Source organism: Giraffa tippelskirchi, chromosome 9 (genome assembly GCF_054371585.1).
Source record: "Giraffa tippelskirchi isolate mGirTip1 chromosome 9, T2T-mGirTip1v1.2.pri, whole genome shotgun sequence".
Lineage (NCBI taxonomy): Eukaryota > Metazoa > Chordata > Mammalia > Artiodactyla > Giraffidae > Giraffa > Giraffa tippelskirchi.
In genome coordinates, this window is record NC_137283.1 from 110503053 (window position 1) to 110525782 (window position 22730).

The following is a 22730-nucleotide window of genomic DNA, read 5'->3' on the forward strand; positions in this document are numbered from 1 at the left end:
CATTGGATTTTTATTGATATACCAAGGGTTAACTATTCTATGAATCTTGATTTATGCATTCAGTAGCTCCTATCTACCCTGTTTGAGATTCTGTGCAATTACAGTTTTTTTTTTTAATATTGAGGGTAAAAAATAATTGATTACTGAATCTTACTACATTTAACTTGTATTCTGACTCAAATACTTATTTTTAAAATTGTACTTGATTTTTATATGATAGTATAGGTTGCTTTAAAATAATATTTGATTTAACTTAAGAATTTGTGTATAGTTCCATTTTTGAACAGTAGAAAATGTGTGCAACACTGAATTGCTAGTCATTTTATGGGATTATTGGTGAATCTATCCAATAGGTTAACTGTGTGCAAGCGTGCATGCTCACCCGCTTCAGTCATGTCCAACTCTTTGTGGCCTCATGGACCATAGCCCGCCAGGCTCCTCTGTCCATCGGATTTTCCTGGCAAGAATACTGGAGTGGGTTGCCATGCTCTCCTCCAGGGGATCTTACTGAGCTAGGGATCAAACCTTCATCCCCTGTGTCTACTGTGTTGCAGGCAGATTCTTTATAGTTGAGCCACTGGGAAAGCCCCTATAGTTGGGAAGACAGTATGCTCTTTTAGTTTAAGTACTCACATTCATTTTTAATCAGTTTGCAGATACCTCAGAGGGAATTGAAGACTTAAAAAAGGTCTGTTTTGTGAAAATGTATGGCATTACATAGAGCTTGTACAATTTTAAGAGGTCAGAGAGGACAAGAAGTGTATAGAATCTATAACTTGTTTATAGTGCAGTATTTTTTAAATTACTGTTTTTATTTCCATTTTTAACTGAGGATGGAATTTTTCCTGATTTCAGAATTTACTAAAGAAAGCATTCTCTAATTTAGTTAATCCAAAATTATATTCATTTCTAGTTTTGAAAGATTTATGTTAGTTACTAACATTCGATTAAAAGTTTGAGGGTTTTACTCTCCGACATAAATCACAGCAGGATCCTCCATGACCCACCTCCCAGAATATTGGAAATAAAAGCAAAAATAAACAAATGAGACCTAATTAAAATTAAAAGCTTTTGCACAACAAAGGAAACTATAAGCAAGGTGAAAAGACAGCTTTCAGAATGGGAGAAAATAATAGCAAACGAAGCAACAGACAAACAATTAATCTCAAAAATATACAAGCAACTCCTGCAGCTGAATTCCAGAAAAATAAACGACCCAATCAAGAAATGGGCCAAAGCACTAAACAAACATTTCTCCAAAGAAGACATACAGATGGCTAACAAACACATGAAAAGATGCTCAACATCACTCATTATTAGAGAAATGCAAATCAAAACCACAATGAGGTACCATTTCACACCAGTCAGAATGGCTGCTATCCAAAAGTCTACAAGCAATAAATGCTGGAGAGGGTGTGGAGAAAAGGGAACCCTCTTAAACTGTTGGTGGGAATGCAAACTAGTACAGCCACTATGGAGAACAGTGTGGAGATTCCTTAAAAAACTGGGGATAGAACTGCCATATGACCCAGCAATCCCACTGCTGGGCATACACACTGAGGAAACCAGAATTGAAAGAGACACATGTACCCCAATGTTCATCGCAGCACTGTTTACAATAGCCAGGACATGGAAGCAACCTAGATGTCCATCAGCAGACGAATGGATAAGGAAGCTGTGGTACGTACACACAATGGAATATTACTCAGCCATTAAAAAGAATACATTTGAATCAGTTCTATTGAGATGGATGAAACTGGAGCCCATTATACAGAGTGAAGTAAGCCAGAAAGAAAAAACACCAATACAGTATACTAATGCACATATATGGAATTTGAAAGATGGTAACGATAACCCTATATGCGATACAGAATAAGAGACACAGATACATAGAACAGTCTTATGGACTCTGAGGGAGAAGGTGAGGGTGGGACATGCTGGGAGAATAGCATTGAAACATGTATATTACCATATGTGAAACAGAACACCATTCCAGGTTCGATGCATGAGACAAATGCTCAGGGCTGGAGCAATGGGATGACCCAGAGGGATGGGATGATGAGGGAGGTGGGAGGAGGGTTCAGGATGGGGAACACATGTAAACCCATAGCTGATTCATGTCAATGTATGGCAAAAACCACTACAATATTGTAAAGTAATTAGCCCCCAACTAAAATAAATAAATGTATAAAAAAAAAATGTTTGAAGGTTTTATTGAGAGATACAACACATACATGACTAATAAAACTACTCACTGTTTTATTTTACTAGCAAGGCATTCATCCTGAGTTCATTTTAAATAAAAATATGATCTCTAATGACTGATGATTTTTCCACAATTATATAGATTATAATTTTGTTAGTATAGTAGGCAAACATAAATACTGTTAGCTAATATTTGAATTTTGGTCAGGTAATGTATTTGGATCACTCATTTTGAAATAAATGAATGTATTTTCAAAGTTTTCCGCTCTTAAACCTAAGAGTAATTCACTAATATATTATGGAGGAAAGAACAAGACTGTGCATAAAACCAAGCAGTTCGCTTTTGGCCTTTGTTGGGAGGGTTATTTAATTATGATAATTAAGTTACTTTAGATTCTTTAAAAGGGCATAAAAAATAAGATTTGTTCTTTGAAGTCTGCAAGATCTGTATTGTTAGCTTGTTTGTTACTAAATAATTTCGTTCCCTGTGAGTAATGATTATATTAGGAAATGTTCTCTTATTTAGAAGTCACTAATTTATTATTTTTTAAAAAAACTTTAGATTTAGGTTATAGAAGAATATTCAGTGACTTTAGAAAATATTGACATATTGTTACATTAAAAAAAAAACAGGTTATAACAGTTTGTAAAGGATAAGCCTAATCTATATTTAGAATTGTATGCATAAAGAGAAGATTGGAAATTTATATGCTGTAACGTTAATAGTAATAAGTACAAAATAAGTGATTTCATGCTCCTTTAGGTGCTCTTCTCAGTTCTTAAAATTGTAAAATTTAAGTTGTTTAAAAAAAAGCTCATCATGCAAAATGAATACTGGTATGATAATTAAGTGTTGCAATACTGTGACATAACAGTGCTCATGGCTGATAAAGGGTTCCTTAGTACAATTTCATTATGTATATTGAAAATTCCCTGGGGAATGAAATAGTTAGGGGGGAATAAAACCCTGATGCCTGAAAACTTGCCATACTAGCCCAAGCAAGTAACTGTGTAAAATATCACCTTCCTGTGATTTGTGGTTCACGTCCCCTAATACTTGATGTTAAAATGTACTTGAAATTTATTTTGCATTTGTAGTTTAACTTTAAATATTTATTTTTTCTTATAATGTACTCTTTCATTTTTAGGCATTATCCAATTGGTTTGCTATTTGATCTTCTTGCATCAAGTTCAGCTCTTCCTTGGAACATCACAGTACATTTTAAGGTATAGTCTATATAGCATATTCCATTTGCCTCATTTGTGATACTACTTAGTAAATAGCCTTAGAGTAGAATTTTAAGTTGTTATGCTTTCCCATGATACTTTTATTTGCTAAGCTGCCATTTGTGTTTATGTGTAAGATGCCCTTTGATTTCTTCTTACCTTTTGGCACAACCATTTAAACATTTAATGTATGAGTGCCTGTTCTTTATTGGAGCTAGACACACCATGTTTGAAATTAAATAGTTTGGAATTATTTTCATTAAAAAAATCTCAAATAGGGAGAGCAAACTCCAGAGTGCATGTGGGCATGGAAATGGGGAAAGAGGCAACCTAACACTGAGTAACTCTAAGGCTATTTTGATGGAATGAAGAGAAGTGTTAGGACACAGAAAGCCAAAGACTTGATGTAAGTCTGTTTTGAGAAATATTAATTCCTGTAGTTTTTCAAGAGTCCAGGCTAGTTTTATTGTAACCTAATTTTGTCTCAATATTTTATAAAAATCTCATCTCTCTTTCTCTCTAACCACCCTGATTCTCCATGCTCTACCGCATAAGCAATTCACAAGTACTGCTGAAGGACTGGACCCCTTCTATTAGTTGATCACTAAGCAGTGATTCTCAAATGGTGAGATATAGTGGGAGGGAAACATGTTAAGAGTTTGAAAAGTCATTTAGGTGTCTGATTTGCTTTTGCGTTAGGGACGCTTACTCAAAGTGAGTGCCGAGAGGCTTGCCATATCTTTCTAAGTTGCTTTCCTTCCCATTTTTCTAAAATTAATTTGTGGTTCGTTGATATTTATTTCCCTATTATTTGGACTAAAATGCTTTATATAGCACCATATTCCCACAGACGTCAGTTACTACAAAACCATACAGAGGGAGGACATGGTTCTAATATGCATGAGTTTCAGTTACTATGAAAAGCCAAGTCTGCCTGTATGTATAGTAGTTTATGTTTAGGATAGTATGAAGGTAAAACTACTTGAAGCATAATAAGTGTAGAGGTTCCATGTTGCCTAGCAGGTCTTTCCCATTATGTTGCAAAGTAATCCTGGTAGTTAGATATTGTGTGTGTGTGTGTCATACACTAAAAAACTTTGAAATCTAGGTTAAGATACATCATATCTACCTGTTTATTTATTCATTCAACAAATATTCAGTCTACTGTGGACCAGCCAGGCAGTGTTCTAGGAGCCTGAGATATATGAGTGAAAGACACAAAAGATACTCACACACATTTTATGGTACCTAGGTGGCATTAGATGCTAGGCCTTCTGTAATTATTGATTGAATTAGTTGATGGATTGTAATAATGATAGGAAAGGCTTAGAATCTTTATGATTGGTTTACTGTCATGTCAGATTTTAAGAGATTTTATATAGGGTAATGTGAAAACATTTGGAGAACATTTAACCTTAACTCAGTAAACAAATATATTCCAAATAACCAGTGCATGATGTTGTAAAATTATGCATGTGTGAAAGATTCATTCAAACTACATGATTAGCATCAGTAATTTTAATGTAACAGAGGTCGAATGTTTATTGATGTGGTTTCAGATACCACATTAATGTTATAGTAAATTGCATACTAAAAACTACTGGGTTCTAGTCTTCAAAATGGTCAATTTTAAATGAGTTGTATATGAATTATATCTCAGTTTTTTGTTTTTTTTTTTTGAAAAAAGACACAATGGTTAGTAATTTTCCAAATTTGAAGGAGAAAACACAAGTCTGTGTGTCAGAGAAGCTCAGCAAATCTAAAGGAAATAAATATATAGAAAACTACACCTAGGCACATTATAATCATTTGAAAGCCAGTTATAAATAGAAAATCTTGAAAGCAGCCACCAAAAAATGACACATAAAAGAGAACAGTAAGTAAACGATGGCTGACTTTTCATCAAATAGTGGAGAACGAAGGAAAATGGAATGATAGGTTAAAGCACTGAAAGAAGCTATGGGCAACAATGAAGAGCATTGGAAATGGTAAATAAATGATAAGTAGAAAATATGACCTCTTCTTTAAAAGATAAATGACAGTTTAAGGTGATAATAGTATATTTTGAGCTTCACTGGTGGTTCAGCAGTAAAGAATCTGCCTGTGGTACAGGAGATGTGGGTTAAGTCCCTGGGTCAGGAAGATCCCCTGGGGAAGGAAATGGCACCCCACTCCAGTATTCTTGCCTGGGAAATCCCATGGACAGAGGAGCATGGTGGGCTACAGTCCATGGGGTCGCAAAGAGCCAGACAGGACTTAGTGACTGAATCACCACCACCAATATAATTTTAAGGAAGGGTTAATAATATGTGTAAGTTAAATAGGTGACCACATTTGTCTAAAGGATGAGTCTGCTAAATCCTCAATTACTTACTTGTGGGTCCCAAATAAAAAGAAATGCAAGAGGCAAAATGATTGTCTAAGGAGTCTTTACAAATAGCTGAGTAAAGAAGAGAAGCTAAAACCAAGGGAGAAAGGGAAGAATATACTGAACTGAGTATCGAGTTCCAGAGAATTGCAAGGAGAGATAAGAAGGCTTTCTTAAATGAACAATGCAAAGAAGTAGAGGAAAGCAATAGAATGGGAAAGACTAGAGATCTCTTCAAGAAAGTTGGAGAAATCAAGGGAACATTTCATGCAAGGATGAGCATGATAAAGGACAGAAACAGTAAGGACCTAATAGAAGTAGAAGATATTAAGAAGTAGTAGCAAGAATACACAGAAGAACTATACAAAAAAGGTCTTACTGACCCAGATAACTATGATGGTGTGGTCACTCACCTGGAGCCAGACTTCCTGGAGTGTGAAGTCAAGTGGGCCTTAGGAAGCATTAAGTACCAACAAAGCTAGTGGAAGTAATGGAATTTCAGCTGAGCTATTTAGAATCCTAAAAGATGATGCTGTTGAAGTGCTACACTCAATATGTCAGCAAATTTGGAAAACTCAGCAGTGGCCATAGGACTGGAAAAATTCAGTTTTATTTCAATCTCAAAGAAGAGCAATGTCATAGAATGTTCAGACTACCATACAGTTGTGCTCATTTCTCGTGCTAGTAAGATTATGCTCAAAATCCTTTAAATTAAACTTCAACAGTATGTGAACCAAGAACTTCCATATGTACAAGCTGGGTTTAGAAAAGGCAGAGGAACCAGAGATCAAATTGCCAACATTTGTTGGATCATAGAAAAAGCAAGGGGATTCCAGAAAAACGTCTGCTTCATTGACTGTGCTAAAACCTTTGACTGTGTGGATCACAACAAACTGGAAAATTCTTAAAAAGTTGGGAATACCAGACCACCATACCTGTCTCCTGAGAAACCTGTATGCACGTTAAGAAGCAACAGTTAGAACTTCACATGAAACAGTTGACTTAAGATCATGACATCCTGTGCCGTCACTTCATGGCAAATAGAAGGAGAAAAAGTGGAAGCAGTGACAGATTTTATTTTCTTGGGCTCCAAAATCACTGATGATGGTGACTGCAACCATGAAATTAAAGGACACTTGCTCCTTGAAAGGAAAGCTATGACAAACCTATATAGCATATTCAAAAGCAGAGACATTGCTTTGCCAACAAAGGTCCATATAGTCAAAGCTATGGTTTTTCCAGTAGTTATGTATGAACGTGAGAGCTGGACCATAAAGAAGGCTGAGCACTGAAAAATGGATGCTTTCGAACTGTGGCGTTACAGAAGACTCTTGAGAGTGTCTTGGAAGCAAGGAGATCAAACCAGTCAATCCTAAAGGAAATCCTTCCTGAATATTCATTGGAAGAAGTGATGCTGAAGCCGAAGTTCCAATACTTTGGCCACCTGATATGAAGAGCCGACTCAATGCAAAAGACCCTGATGCTGGGAAAGATTGAAGGCAAAAGGAGAAAAGGGCAGCAGAGGATGAGATAGTTAGATGGCATCACTGACTCACTGGACATGAATTTGAGCAAACTCAAAGATAGTGAAGGACAGGGAAGCCTGGTGCTAACAGTCCATGAGGTTGCAGAGTGACTGACACAACTTAACAGCTGAACAACAATAGCAAAGAAGAAATCACAAAAGCAGTGCTTAGAGGGAATTGAAAAACTTTCTATAGTACAAAACACAATTTCTGATATCAGGAATGAAAAATCCTATGTCCTATTAAGTATTAATAGGATAGTAAGAAATATTATGAACAACTTTATGCCAGTAAATTTGATAAACAGATAAATTCAGTAAAAAGAAGTAGCAGATATGAATAGCCCCTAAATATATATATAGAAGTTGAATTTGTAATTTAAAAGAAATGTTCTCACAAAGTAAAATTCCTCGCCTAGTTTCATGCTTGGTAAATTCTGTCAAATATTTAAGGAATTAAATAATATCAGTGTTTAGACTTTTTCCAGAAATAGAAGGGGAGAGAATATTTCCCAACTTGTTTTACAGGCTGTAGTAAAGATATTAGAAAATTGCAGACCAACAGTTCTGATGAACTTAGATGCAGACACTCAGAAAAATACAAGCAAATCAAATCCAGCAATGTGAAAAAGGATAATACATCATGACATGTTATAATTTCCCACAAATACAAAAGTGACTCAACTTTTCATTGTCAATGAATTGATGTCAGTTCAACACATTAGCAGAAAAAGTAGAGAAATCATGATGTGATGAACAGATGCAAAAAAACCTTTTGACAAAATTCAGTACCCATTTTCATCAAAACTCTCAGATCTGTTTAGGGTGTAGATTGAACAGAACTTGATGGATGGTGGGAAACATGGAGAAGGAGGAATCAACAGTACATGGAAAATGATTTTTTGTTTTGCTCTATTGTCATAATAGAGCTTATAATATTATTATTAATAGATTGAATGGACTCCCCTCCCCCCTACTTACTTTGTAAGTAGTTTCAATTTAGTGTTTCGTTTAGTATTATTTGATTATTTCTAATATGTCTGGACATATTGTAGGCTGCCTGGATTGATATTTTATCTAAAGGACACAGGTAATATTACATAAGTAAATGGAACTTTTCATGGAAAAAGTGAAATTAGATATAGTTTATCAGGATTCTGACTTGGAAGATTAATGAAAGCAAATAAAATATGGTGTTGAAGTTGCTGCCTTTATTTGCAAGAATTTGTTTGGACTGACAAGATAATGTATGTAAGAAGAGATTTAGAAATGTAACAAACCGAGATTCTGCTTGTAGTTTTGTTGTGAAGCTTTCAAAAAGAAGATTTCTCACCCCAGCCCAAGCTCATCATGGGAAGAAGAGCATTTCATAAGTAGGATCTGAGGGGGGTTAGGCTGAGACCATTGACACTGTATTCATGGCAACTATTAATTCAACTGCTGTGGCTGCCTAAGCATAGCAGGCTGTTTCTGCTCTCGTGCTTCCACTGAGTTCATAAGAGTTCGCCTTTCTCCCACATAGAGATGTATGGCATTCTCTGTGGAAGGGTAGGTGTACAAATATGCACTCTCTTGACAGACCCCCTCTTTTACTATAAGGACTGATTATTTGGAATTGTCAGCTATCAGTTACAGGTGTCAGCATTAGAAGTTTCAGTCAGTTCAATTCAGTCGCTCAGTCGTGTCCGACTCTTTGCGACTCCATGAATCGCAGCACGCCAGGCCTCCCTGTCCATCACCAACTCCCGGAGTTTACCCAAATTCATGTCCATCGAGTCGGTGATGCCATCCAGCCGTCTCATCCTCTGTCGTCCCCTTCTCCTCCTACCCCCAATCCTTCCCAGCATTGAGGTCTTTTCCAATGAGTCAACTCTTTTGCATGAGGTGGCCAAAGTATCGGAGTTTCAGCTTCAACATCGGTCCTTCCAATGAACACCCAGGAGTGATCTCCTTTAGGATGGACTGGTTGGATCTCCTTGCAGTCCAAGGGACTCTCAAGAGTCTTCTCCAGCACCACAGTTCATAAGCATCAATTCCTCTGTGAAGAAAGCTAATGCTTTCACAACTCTCACATCCATACATGACTACTGGAAAAACCATAACCTTGACTAGATGGACCTTTGTTGGCAAAATAATGTCTCTGCTTTTTAATATGCTGTCTGGGTTGGTCATAACTTTCCTTCCAAGGAGTAAGCGCCTTTTAATTTCATGGCTGCAATCACCGTCTGCAGTGATTTTAGAGCCCCCAAAAATGAAGTCTGCCACTGTTTCCACTGTTTACCCATCTATTTCCCATGAAGTGATGGGACCAGATGCCATGATCTTAGTTTTCTGAATGTTGAGCTTTAAGCCAACTTTTTCACTGTCCTCTTTCACTTTCATCAAGAGGCTCTTCAGTTCTTCTTCCCTTTCTGCCATAAGGGTGATGTTATCTGCATATCTGAGGTTATTGATATTTCTCCCGGCAATCTTGATTCCAGCTTGTGCTTTTTCCAGCCCAGCGTTTCTCATGATGTACTCTGCATATAAGTTAAATAAGCAGGGTGGCAATATTCAGCCTTGACGTACTCCTTTTCCTATTTGGAACTAGTCTGTTATTCCATGTCCAGTTGCTTCCTGACGTGCATACAGGTTTCTCAACAGACAGGTCAGGTGCTCTGGTATTCCCATCTCTTTCAGAATTTTCCACAGTTTATTGTGATCACACGATCAAAGGCTTTGGCATAGTCAATAAAGCAGAAATAGATGTTTTTCTGGAACTCTCTTGCTGTTTCGATGATCCAGCGGATGTCGGCAGTTTGATCTCCGCTTCCTCTGCCTTTTCTAAAACCAGCTTGAACATCTGGAAGTTCACGGTTCACGTATTGCTGAAGCCTGGCTTGGAGAATTTTGAGCATTACTTTACTAGCGTGTGAGATGAGTGCAATTGTGCAGTAGTTTGAGCATTCTTTGGCATTGCCTTTCTTTGGGATTGGAGTGAAAACTGACCTTTTCCAGTCCTGTGGCCACTGCTGAGTTTTCCAAATTTGCTGGCATATTGAGTGCAGCACTTTCACAGCATCATCTTTCAGGCTTTGAAATAGCTCAACTGGAATTCTATCACCTCCACTAGCTTTGTTCGTAGTGATGCTTCCTAAGGTCCACTTGACTTCACATTCCAGGATGTCTGGCTCTAGGTGAGTGATCACACCATCGTGATTATCTGTGTCTTGAAGATCTTTTTTGTATAGTTGTTCTGTGTATTCTTGCCACCTCTAGAAACCTGCAAAGCAATGGAAGTCTGGGAAAAGCAAAACCTCAGTACCATTCTGGTTATAAGAGCCATTGAAGGAATTAGCAGCCTGTGCTGATGTAGCAATAAAAAATGGTGGGATTTTTTTTTTTTTTCCTCCTGATTGCTCAAACTGGTGGTTTGAGAGATCCTAACTGCTTTTTTTTTTTTTTTCATAATCAGCTTGCATACAATTTTACGAAATTCTAACAGTTTTTGAGTTCAACTAGGTCTTCTCCTGGTGGCTCAAATGGTAAAGAATCTGCCTGTAATGCAGGAGACCTGGGTTCAACCCCTGGGTCGGGAAGATCCCCTGGAGGAGGAAATGACAACCTACTCCAGTATTCTTGCTTGGAGAATTTCATGGACAGAGGAACTGGGCGAGCTATAGCCCATGGGGTCGCAAAGAGCTGGACACAACTGAGCGACTAACTCTTGAACTTTTCAGGTCATAATTCAAACTACATGAAAACAGTCTTTTTTTGGAGTATGAACTTTTATATTTTCTGCCACACATTCATAACCAGAGTGGATAATTAGCAGCACAGTGAACTGTATAATATCTGAATAAAGCCCATCTAATTTTATAGATCAAGTATAACAAAGCTAAAATTTTTTTAAATAGCAATAATTATCATAATGCTAGTTCATTTGACTGTAATAGAATTGATATGATATGCACTCAATTCTTTGTCCTGGTCCAGAAGCCAAGATAAATCCCTTCAATCTAGCTGATGGAAAGCAAATATAGCTGACTTCAAAGTTGATTAAGGCATGGACACTCTCTCTGTTACCCATATTGCTCTCATCTTTTAGTTTTGTCTGTCACTCATATTCTTTTATCTTCTCACTGTTATGAAGTTTTGTTTTCTCCTCTTCTCTGCCTTTGTGTGCCTGTGTCTGAAAGCATCCATCATAATTCTTCATGGGCTTGTCGTTCAAGAGCACCGTGAATCTGGAGTCCCTTTGTACCTGAGAGAGACAATTTGGTGGTCTCAGCTGTTTCCTTCTGCTCTAATGGGTAGTTATATAGTGGCTCATGTTTTACTCAACAGAAGCTGTGGGCCTGAACTCGATGAGAATAGAGGGAGATGTGACTGATTATTTGTATTTTAAAAATGTGATGTAGGATATAGCCGTAGGTAATCAAGTGCCTTTTCTTTTGGTAGGAAGGCATCTGTGGTAAATTTCCTTGTCCTTTAGGGAGCTATCTGTGACTTAGGTAATTGAGTGTTATCTGTTAATACAATAGCATGAGTAGGCTGTAACTAAATGCTATTTTCTACCATTAATATTTGACTCAATTTTTATTAAAGGACTTATAGAACAATATCTTTTTTTGGTACGATAATGTTTGAATATAATCATTAAATACATATTTAGGTCTTAGGGAGGAAGTGGTATTGCATAGTGGTTTAAAAGCTGGAAAGTTGAGTCAGACTAATCCTAGCTCCACCACGTGCAAACTGTGCAATTGTTTACTCCCAGAGCTTTATTTATATATATTTTTAATCTGTAAAATAGCAATAACAGTAATGTTTATCTCAAGAGTTGTTATGAAAATTATATAATCCATATTAAAAGTCTTAGTACAGTGTCACATACTACTGCTGCTGCTGCTGCTGCTGCTGCTGCTAAGTCGCTTCAGTTGTGTCCGACTCTGTGCGACCCCATGGACTGCAGCCTACTAGGCTCCTCTGTCCATGAGATTTTCCAGGCAAGAGTCCTGGAGTGGGGTGCCATTGCCTTCTCCAAATATCTTTCTTTTTTTGATGAAAAGTGCATTAGTCATCTCATTTACATAAATGCTTATTTGTCCAGTGATCGTTGCCTCAGCTTCCTAAAAGATTCAGTGAAGGTAAAGAATGTAAATTTAGCTATTTGACCTTACATTTTAACAGCTTTGTTAAGCTCTAATTGACGTAAAACAAATTATACATGTTAAAAGTGCACACTTTGATAAGTTTATACCGCAGTTTATATATTTGTTTACCTGTTGACATTTAGGTTGTTTCCTGTGTTCTTACTGCTACAAATAAAGCTGCTATGAACATTCATATATAATTCTTTGTGTGGACACATGCTTTTATTGCTCTTAAGTAAATACTAATTGTAGAATATCAGATGATAAATGTTTGTTTACTTTTTTAAAGAAACTACCAGACTGTTTTCCAAAGTGGTTGTACCATTTTACTTTTCCATCCTCATTCTTGCTAGTACTCAGTAAGGTCAGTCAAAAAGTTATTGGGTTGGCCAAAAAGTTCGTTCAGGGCAGGTAAGCTGAACCAACTTTTTGGCCATCCCAATATTTTTAAAATTGCTCTTTCATATCTTTTTTCAAGTTGTGTAAATTCATACCATATTACACAGGGATTAGAAAAAGAATATGCCAGATAGCCAAAGATTTTTAAGTTAACTTTTAAAATATTTGGAGTTATGTCAAATCTCTATTGTGAAGGTATGAGGTGGTTTGCTTAAAATACTGAAAAATTGTGGGAGATAACAGTTCTTTGAGGAGCTAATTTTGTAATGTGCATACCTGTTTAATATGTGTATTTTTTTCTTTTGGTAGAGTTTTCCAGAAAAGGACCTTCTACACTGTCCATCTAAGGATGTAATTGAAGCTCATTTTATGTCTTGTGTGAAAGAAGCTGATGCTTTAAAGCACAAAAGTCAAGTAATCAATGAAATGCAGAAAAAAGATCACAAGCAACTCTGGATGGGTTTACAAAATGGTAAATATAGCAATGTTTAATTTCACAATACCACTTTATGAAGTATGAAGTAATTGTAATCCTGTGAGTAGTTGGTACATCTTAGGATTGGTGGTACAAGTTTAAATTGCAGCCTCTGTGCACAAAATTTCACAAAAAAGCTACCTTTGGTCAGCCCTTACCTACCTTGTACTGTTCTAGCTTCCGCTCTTCCTGAATTTCCTAGCATTAGACAGATTGCTTTGCTCATGACATAAGACAGGATAAACTTCCTGTCTTTAGCTTCTGGAAAAAGTGCCCTTACTTATAGTCATGATCTTTCTGGAACGGCAGCTGAATACCCTCTGAATGTACCAAAATACCTACACTTGCGTAGGGGCACAGACTCTAGTCTCTGCTTTCTCAGAATAGTAAGTCTTGCTTTATGCTCAGATTCTCCCTCTCCTGGCTGGGATTTAGGAAATACGCTCAGGGGAAAAGCTGAGGGCAGTCTGCACCTTAACTGCTGTCTTCTCTGTCTCTTAGAGACCATAGTTCCTTAACCTTGCCTGCATTGATTGCCCTCCAGTGTCTTCACACAGTTGTGTGTACAGGCAGTTCTCACTTTGCATGGGTCAAATCTGCATGAATTTCAGTTAACATGCTTTAGTTAAATAACGCAAGTTCTTCAGTAATTATGTGACAGCAGATACACATCATAATCAGTGACCAATCATGTCACTCCTTTCAGCATCTGTCAGTCAGTTGTCCTTATGCAGCTGTTATGTTATTCACTCACAGACCGCAAAGCATTGTTGCTTCCTTGTATCCATTGATAAACTCATGTAATATTTGTAAAACTGGATTATTGAAAGGGGGAGTTAGCCAAGAAAGATGAAAATGTAGCAAAGAAACAAAAAGTGATAGTGCTGGAAGTGAAATTTGAATAAAATGCAGTGGAATTATAGAAGATATAACTGTGAGACTCTTGACACTACCAGATCGAGGGGCTTCAGATATGCAGCCATAGGAACTCAATAAAGGCAAACTCTTCTACACACGTGAGTGAAGTGGTTGTGATGAAAAGGATGAAGTTATCCCAGAGGGAATGATGCTGGGAAAAATATCTCATTAAAGGAACAGGGATGGCAAAACAAATACAATATTGTAAAGTTAAAAAATAGATAAATAAACTAATTTAAAATAAAAAAAATGAGGTAATTAACAAATTTAAAAATTCACAAATAAAATTACAGAGAAACAAAAAAAAAAAAATGAAGGAACAGGGATATTTCTGACCTTGAAAGTGCAAGTAACATGTTTGAAGTTGATCAAAACTTAGAAAGGAGTAGACAGTTTGCCAAGGTTCAGGAAAGATGCTTGTTTGTAATTTATATGTCAAGAAAGCAAGCACTGTTTAAATTGTGCTTAAAAGTTTTTCAAATAAAGTCCTTTGGTTCTCCATGTTCCTAATGTTTTAATTAGTGCACTATAAATAACAGCATACTAAATAAATATTAGTTTTATTTACTTTTTTCATTTTCCTGTGCCTTGATAACCATCATAGTTTTTAATGTTTTGACAGTTTTCTAAAAGATCATAGACCGTCGTAAATTTTCTCATTAACTATTGGGATCACTTTGCATGGTTTCATTTTGCATGATCACTTTTCCAGTTCTGTACTACTGTGCAGAGCAAGGACTGTCTATATTTTGCCCATCTTTGATAGTTGTTTTTGGAAAAGGAGTTGGTACAATAAGAAAGCTGCTCTTTCATGGCAACAGCTAGAATAAGAGAAACCTCTCTTACTTCCCTAAAAAAATTAATTAAAAAATATGATACAGTTTTATCTTTTGTACTGCATAATTACCATTTCAAAGAGATGTCTGTAGTTATTTAGTATTTATTAAACTTTCATTATGAAAAATACAGGGCATTGTCTTTGACTTCTGTAGTACAAAAGGTATACATTTTATGACGTGTCCTATAAATTTTCTCATTTATTTCAGATTTCTTATATTTGATCCAAGTTACATGGAGTTGCTCCTTAGTTTCGTATTTGTGCCTCTCGTATGTATCAGTTAGGTTGTAAGCTTTGCAAAAGGAAGGCTCCAGGCCTTTTACCTCATTTGTACTGCTGAGTACACGTACTCTTATTAAGTGATCAAAAGAGTTTACAACCCCTTAAGAAGGAGAACTTTTTCTTTTTCCTGACTGGCTGTTTGTAGATGAAGTGACGTTTCAGGAGGCTTGTGAATAAGAAGATTACTTAAATGGAATAAGACAGAAATATCCTAAAGAGAGAAGGGGTCTGAGAGTAATTTGGCTTCGGAATTTAAGTATATAATTTAGATAGACTTTTAAATAGATGTTCTTGAAATCTATCATGAGGATGATGAGTCAGCTGTAGAGAGCCCAGGGATTCTGCAGAAGATTCTAAAAATGATTGAACTGTTTCAGTTGGGGCATTGCAGAATTGGGTACAGAAGATGACAGGTAAGAGTTGTGAAAACAACAAAGGAGTGGTTTTTAGTCTCAGTTCTTCTGGCAGCTCCTTAGGGCAAGTCACTTAATCCTTTTTAGCTTCAGTTTTTTAATCTGTAAAACAAAAGAATATCTGCTTTGTTTTCTTATGTGTCTTTAGAAGATTTTATGAAGCACTAATATAGTTTATGTGAAAGAGTTTGAAAGCCTGATAAAATACTGAGAAGTCACTTTGGAAACTCTAGAACAGGGGTTGGCAAACCTGGTCACGAGCCAGCCACCTGTTTTTGTAAATAAAGCTTTATTAGACCCCTGCCACCCTAGTTCATTTAAGTATTGTTTATGGCTACTTTCATGCTACAGCTGCTGAGTCAATAGTTTTTGGAAGAGACCATGTGGCCCACAACTTACAGTATTTACTCTCTAACTCTTTTAGAAAACATTTGTGAGCCTACAGGTTATTAAACCAATAGCTTTTATTTATTACTGATCTAAAGCATGACTTCCCAGGTGGCACTAGTGGTAAAGGAGTCGCCTGCCAAAGCAGAAGACATTAGAGATGTGGGTTCGATCCCTGGGTCAGGAAGATGCCCTGGAGCAGGGCATGGCAACCCCTCCAGTATTTCAGTACTCTTGCCTGGAGAATCCCATGGACTGAGGAGCCTGGCGTGCTACAGTCCACAGGGTTGCAAAGAGTTGGACATGACTGAAGTGACTTAGCTCGCATGCATGCAAAGCATGACTCATCATGTCACACTTTCAGAACTTGGTATAAACGTATCAGATTTAGTCTAATAACTGCCTTCATTGCAATTTTTTGGCATAAAATTACTTTTTTCCTATTTTTGTCTTAGCTTATATAGTCTCTCTTGGTTGTGTGACTGTTTTAAAGTTATTTTTACTCATTTCACTTTTATTAAAGTAATTTTCAAATTGAGTTTCATAAACTCCAACTTAAAATGGTATGTGGTTAAAATATACTTTATTCCTTTTTTAGCTATAAATTATTTTTGTAGCTATTATGTTTGGTTTTATTGGTACTGGTAATGATTGAGTTTACACACTCCAAATCCTACATGTGGAGTCCTGTGGAAACTCAACGTTTTAAAATTGAAATATACATTTAGGAAATCTTCAGCTGGGTAAAGGTTGTTTGTAGAAAATATATTTTGGTGTAAAATGTTGACTGTTGCCTGCATTAAGGTAAATTGGTGAAAGGTAGGTGTAGTAGTTCATTCTATTCCTTCTGCCTGAAATAACCTTTTCCTTCCTTTGAGTCTATTTAATTTTTTAGTTAATGTTTTAATGCTCCTCTCTGTTGTCACCCTCTACATGAAATCTTGCCTCTTTCATTGTTTTTTAGCCAAAGTATCTTTTGAACATCTATCATGTACCTGACACTGTGCTAGGAGCTGGTGATCAGCCAGCAGTGACAGAGCAGACATGGATCCTGTTTTGATGAAACTTACAGCCAGGTGGAGGCAGAACCATTTATATTTTCATGCTGTCGTGGCTCCTTGTCCATTCATCTGCATTTTTGCTCTCATGTTTCACACTCTGGTATAGTTATGGTTTATGTATTCTGCTAGAATATAACTTTCCCTTGGTTAGAGTGTATCATGCATTTTCTGTATCCCCAGTACCAAGTATACCTTTAGGCATAGAATGGACAAAATAAATATTGACTGACACCTTTATTTTAATCCTATCTAGTACAGCAAGGAAATGTTAACAGCTTTTCATAAATAGATTAATATTAGTATAAAAAAGAGAAAGTACCTGTAACAATTTTAATATGGAAGTGGACTTTTATATTTAAGAATTTTTCCATCCAAAAGAAAGTCTTATAAATTTGTTAGGGCAAAGATGTTTCACCTGTTGGTTAGTGTAATTGTAAATTGGCAGAACTGAGACAAAGCAGATGGTAAATTTATTTCATTCAGAACTGCACCTGTAAAACATAGCAACTAAACAATTTAAACAATTTTTGAATACTTTCGAATGCTAATTTTAATTTTTCAGGTCTCTGTGAAAGAGAAATAAGACAAGCTTTTGAAACCAAGAAAACTCATTTAAGACATACTGTGCCTTTCAGTGTTTTTTACTGGTTTTCATTTTAGTTATAAGAGTATCTAACCTCTCCTTGAAACAAGGGTAATGACCACAAAAAAAGAAAAGAAAGTAGCATTTTTATTATTTATGAGGCACTTGTCACTATGTTTGCAGGCTATTTTCTATTAAATGTCAGAAGGTTCTTATAAGCTAGAGATTTGAGGAAATCTCTAAAAAATATTTTTAACATAATATATGGCAGTTTTTAGCTTTGACTTTCTGGGTATACTAAAAAAGAAAAGATGACATCAAAAAAGTTCCATAGACCTTCAAATAAATGCAAGTTTTGACTGCTAATTATTGAAAATTTACATTGTTTATAAAGTATGGTTAATCCTTTGAGCTAAGTTATGTTTTAGGGGAATTATTTGGTAATGTACCATTTTGACTTAAAACTGATTTTTAACAGAAAATAGTGATTAACCAGAGGTGAATTTTATGATAAGTTGTAGCATTTTGAAAATACTTTTGCTTGTTAGGTGATGTAAAACAAACAATGATTCTAGCAGGCTTATACGATAGAGACAGTTGGGTTGTGTTTGCATTGCTTGGTTTTTGTCAGCTGGACTGAGGCTAAGTATTGGACTGAGAATCTATTGGTCCAAGAAGGACCATTGGGCCTGGTCTTTCTTTGCTTATCTGCTATTAGTTCTGTGCCCATAGCAGATCACTCTTCTCTCTAAACTGGAATTTCCTTATAAATGTCGAGGTGGTTATACCTCACAATACTCAAACTCATGACTGCCAAGTGGTAATCACTTACACTTGAATTCTGATGATTAGATATTTCCAGAGGATTTCCTGGAAGAATAACTTGTTTATCATTTCTCTTTCCCTCTTTCTCACTTTACCTCTCCTTTCCTCCTTGGCCCTTTTAAGCAGGAGTTAGGTAAAAGGCAGTAGATAATTTTCTAGAAATAAATGGGGTATCATAGAAAGACTACTAAAACAGAAAGACAAAGAGATTTTTGGACTTAAGTCTCTATCTTGAAGCTTCCTTTCTGTGCTATTATCTTAGTGTCAGTGCTGTTCCAATGTGTAAATGGTGTGGAAGGAGATTCCTAAGTGGAACTGTCAATAGGAAGCATAAGTACTCTTCTTGAACCTTTTGTCTTAATGAAAGGTCACTATTTGGTAAGCTTCCTTTCTTTAGAAAAACTCAGATTTTTTTTTTTTACTCAATCATAAGAACACTGGGATCATTTTGTATAAATAAAAGCGGAGAAAATAGTGTGATGAGTGTCCACATATCCATCACCCAGCCTCAGCAGTTATTAGTATATGGTCAGTCTTGTTTCATCTATTCTCACCCCTCCTCCACTTTTGAGTTTATAGAAATTGGATTAGTGCCACTAAGATTGCTCACAGATTTATATTCTTCACAGACTTTATACTTTGATATTTAATCAAGTCTTAGAAACAGCTCTCTGTACAGGAGGGTTATGCCCAGATCCTGGTAGTAAGGATTAGCCCATTACAAGAATCCACCATGTGCCAGGCGCTGTGCTGGCCATAGGGGCCACTGGGCTAAGTACAAGAGCCGTGATTCCTCCCCTCAGAGTTTGCAGTCAGGTGGGGGAGGCGGACATTAAACAGACAGCCTTTAAATAATTATTACATTTATGGTTTGGGCTGTAGAGGAAAGGATAGGGAGCGGAGTGGTTGTGATGAAAGTGTTCCCGGCATGGAGAATGATATGCGTTAGGCTGAAGAGCAGAAAAGAGCTTAATAAATTCTGGAAGCGCTTAAGAAGGCTATTCTGACAAGAGCATGGTGATCAAGATAAGTCATTTTTTTGATACCCAGTCCCTTAAATACCGTCATAAAAAGAAGTCACTTTCTATGCTTTTTAAGTCACTTTGATGCTACTCATATTTTAAAATTTATGCTGGTTTCTGCTAACTGCTGTTTTCTGAATGCTCAAAAACATTATAAAACTTTGCTAAAGATTGATGTCCCGGTTACCAGTTGATAAAATCCATTCATATTTTTAGGTTGAAACATTTGTCTGTCTGCTGACCTCAGGCACCTCTCTTATTTTCCATTGTTTCACAAGATTGTTGGCATTGGTTTTGTAATCCTATCTTTAAGTTCTTTTCGTGTCCACTGAAGTAATTTTCCTTTATCTGAAGGCTTGCATTAATTTTTAAAGCAGAGTACCTGCTGTTAGGTCTGAGTTTTTTGAAGCATCATTTTAATTTTAGTTACACACATTTCTTCTTTGAAAATCACTCTGTTGTTGAAGAAAATGTTGAAACTAAAGAGAAGCTGGATGGTTGAGCTCTCTGTCATCTCTTAATACGGTACTGTCTTTCCCAATAGTGTTCTCCTTGCGTTCCTTTGCCGTGCATGGTTTACGAAGCTTGTTTTCTTTTTCCTCTTTTTTTTTTTTTAAATAAGCTTCATCTCGTCCTTATTGTTAACCTTCCTACACTCTTCTTCTTTTTTCAATGTGCCTTAGGTGTCACAGATGTAATTTCTCATACAGAATCTCATCTGTTGTTAGTATTTAGCCTCCATTTCATTTATTTATTTTTGGCTTTGCTGGGTCTTGGTGCCATGTGGGCTTTTCTCTAGTTTTGGCGACAGGGGGGCTGCTCTCTGGTAGCGATGCTCAGGCTTCTCATTGTGGTGGCTTCTCTTGTTGTGGAGCACGGGCTCTAGGACATGTGGGCTTCAGTAGTTGCAGCACATGGTCTCAGTAGTTGTGACTCCCGGGCTCTAGAGCACAGGCTCAGTAGTTGTGGTGCAGGGGCTTAGCTGTTCCATGACATGTGGGATCTTCCTGGATTAGGGACCAAACTCAATGTCTCCTGCCTCGGCAGACGGATTCATTACACTGAGCCACCAGGGAAGCCCCCTACCACTCTTTGTACATATCCCTTTTATTAGGATTCTGCAGAGAAATAGAATGAACACACACACATGCGAGGTTTATTATGAGGAATTGACTTACGTGATTTTGGAGGCTTAGAAGTCCCAGTCTGCCTTCTGCAAGCTGAAGACTCAAAAAAGTCAATGGTGTAATTCAGTCCAAGTCTGAAGCTTGAGAACCAAGGATCCTACTGGTATAAATCCTAGTCTAATGGTAGGAAAAGATGAGATGTCTCAGTTCAAGATATGGGGCAGAAAAAAGGGGGGGCAGGTTCCTGTTTCCTGTGCCTTACCTTTTGTTCTGTTCATGTTCTCAACTGATGGGATGATGTCCACATTGCCATGGGCCGTCTACTGAGATGCCACATACTCATGTATGCTAATCTCAGCACAAAACACCCTCACAGTCACACTCAGAAATGTTTAGTCTGGGCATCCGTGGCTGGTCAAATCAACACATTAAAAAAATACCGTCACATTCGTGCTATAACTTGGTTCATCTTTTATGGGTGTCATTTTAATATTAATTCATTGAACAGGTAATTATTGAATCCATACTGAAGATAAAGTAGTGAACCAAATAGACTGCATTTCCTGCCCTTATGCAACTTACATTATAGTGGGGGAGGTAGATAATAAGTATATATAAAAGTAAAATTCATTATACGCCTTATGATGATGAGTGCTATGGGAGAAAAAGCATGCAAAGAGAGAACATTCTGTGTTGGGAGAGGGCATTGCTATTTTTAATCGGTGGTCACAGAAGGTATCACTGGTTGGATGACATTAAATGAAGATCTGAAGCAGGACCATGCTTTTATCTGGGGTGACTAATACCTTCCTAGGCAGAAGGAACAGCAGGGCCTTTAGGTGGGGTAAAGTGCTAGGTACTATTGAAGAACAATCCTATTTGTAGCTTTCACCAAAAGTGAGAAATAACTCAAGTGTTTTCCCCTGGGATACCATTCTCCTCTAGTGTGCTTGTCAGATTTCTCCTCTTGTGAGACCGATCTATCATGTAGTCTCATCATTAAAAAAAATTCTGTGTAGCAAAATGTCACTTTTCTATTTAGTTCTTCCCATGAGTCCTGTGTGACAGAAAGCATCCTTTTGGCAGTGATCTTATACTGTTTTGAAAGCAATAAACAAAGTGCTGAGAATAGAGATAATTAGAAATTGGGCCTGTTTTTATTAAGATAGTTGTAGAATACCTGTTTGAGGAGATGGTGTTTAAGCTCACGTCTTCAGGATGAGAGGAAACTAGTCAAATTGAGGAATGGCATATTTCAAAAACACGAGGCAAAAAGGAATTTGGTACATTTTAAGGAATAGAAAGAAGACCATTGTGTCTTTGCCAGTGCCATGAGATGAGCTTAGAGAGATGGGAAAAAGCTAGATGATATAGGGCCTTTTAAGTCAGGGAGAAGAATTTCTATACTAAGTGCAGTGGGAAGCCGTAGGAGGATTTTTAAGCAGGAGAGTGATGAGATACAGAATATGATAGAAGAGCATTCTAGCTACTGAATGGTCAGTGAAATAGAGGGAGCCAGGAGTGGAAGGGGAGAGTCTGTAGTGGTAGGTCCAGGTATCAGGTGATGGTGGTCTTTAGGGTCATGATGATCGAGATGGAGAAGCATCAATAAATCTGGGGTTTATTTTGGAGCAAGGCTTGACAGACTCTGTTGTTAGACTGGATAGTAAAGTTGTTACCAAACCAATCTTGGGTCTGCTGCCCTGCACTCAGTAAAGCCAGTCTACAGACAGCCAGGTTGTGGTGCAGGAAAGTACAGCATTTACTGCAGGGCACCAGAGCAAGGAGAATGGGCAGCTCAGGCTCAAGAGACCCAGACTCGCTGATGACTTTCAGGGAATAGGTTTTTAAGGCAGTGTGAGGGAGGGGGCTGCAAGGAGCATGATTGGCTTGTGCACAGTTCTCAGATTGGTTGACATCGAGGTGAAGCTGCAAGCATT

General features: G+C 37.1%; 1 protein-coding gene across 45 annotated transcripts in view; it reads left to right on the top strand.

Annotated features, from left to right (window-relative positions):
* ATG5 (autophagy related 5) overlaps positions 1-22730 on the top strand; it is a 183036-nt gene that overhangs the window by 33754 nt on the left and 126552 nt on the right. For all 45 annotated transcript variants that reach the window (XR_014064494.1, XR_014064493.1, XR_014064491.1 and 42 more), the window contains exons 4-5: positions 3354-3432; positions 13169-13331. Coding sequence is in view for 39 of the 45 variants with exons in the window: in XM_081526933.1 (XP_081383059.1) it covers positions 3354-3432; positions 13169-13331 (242 nt within the window). In the remaining 6 variants the exon portion in view is untranslated. The remainder of the gene's footprint in view (positions 1-3353; positions 3433-13168; positions 13332-22730) is intronic.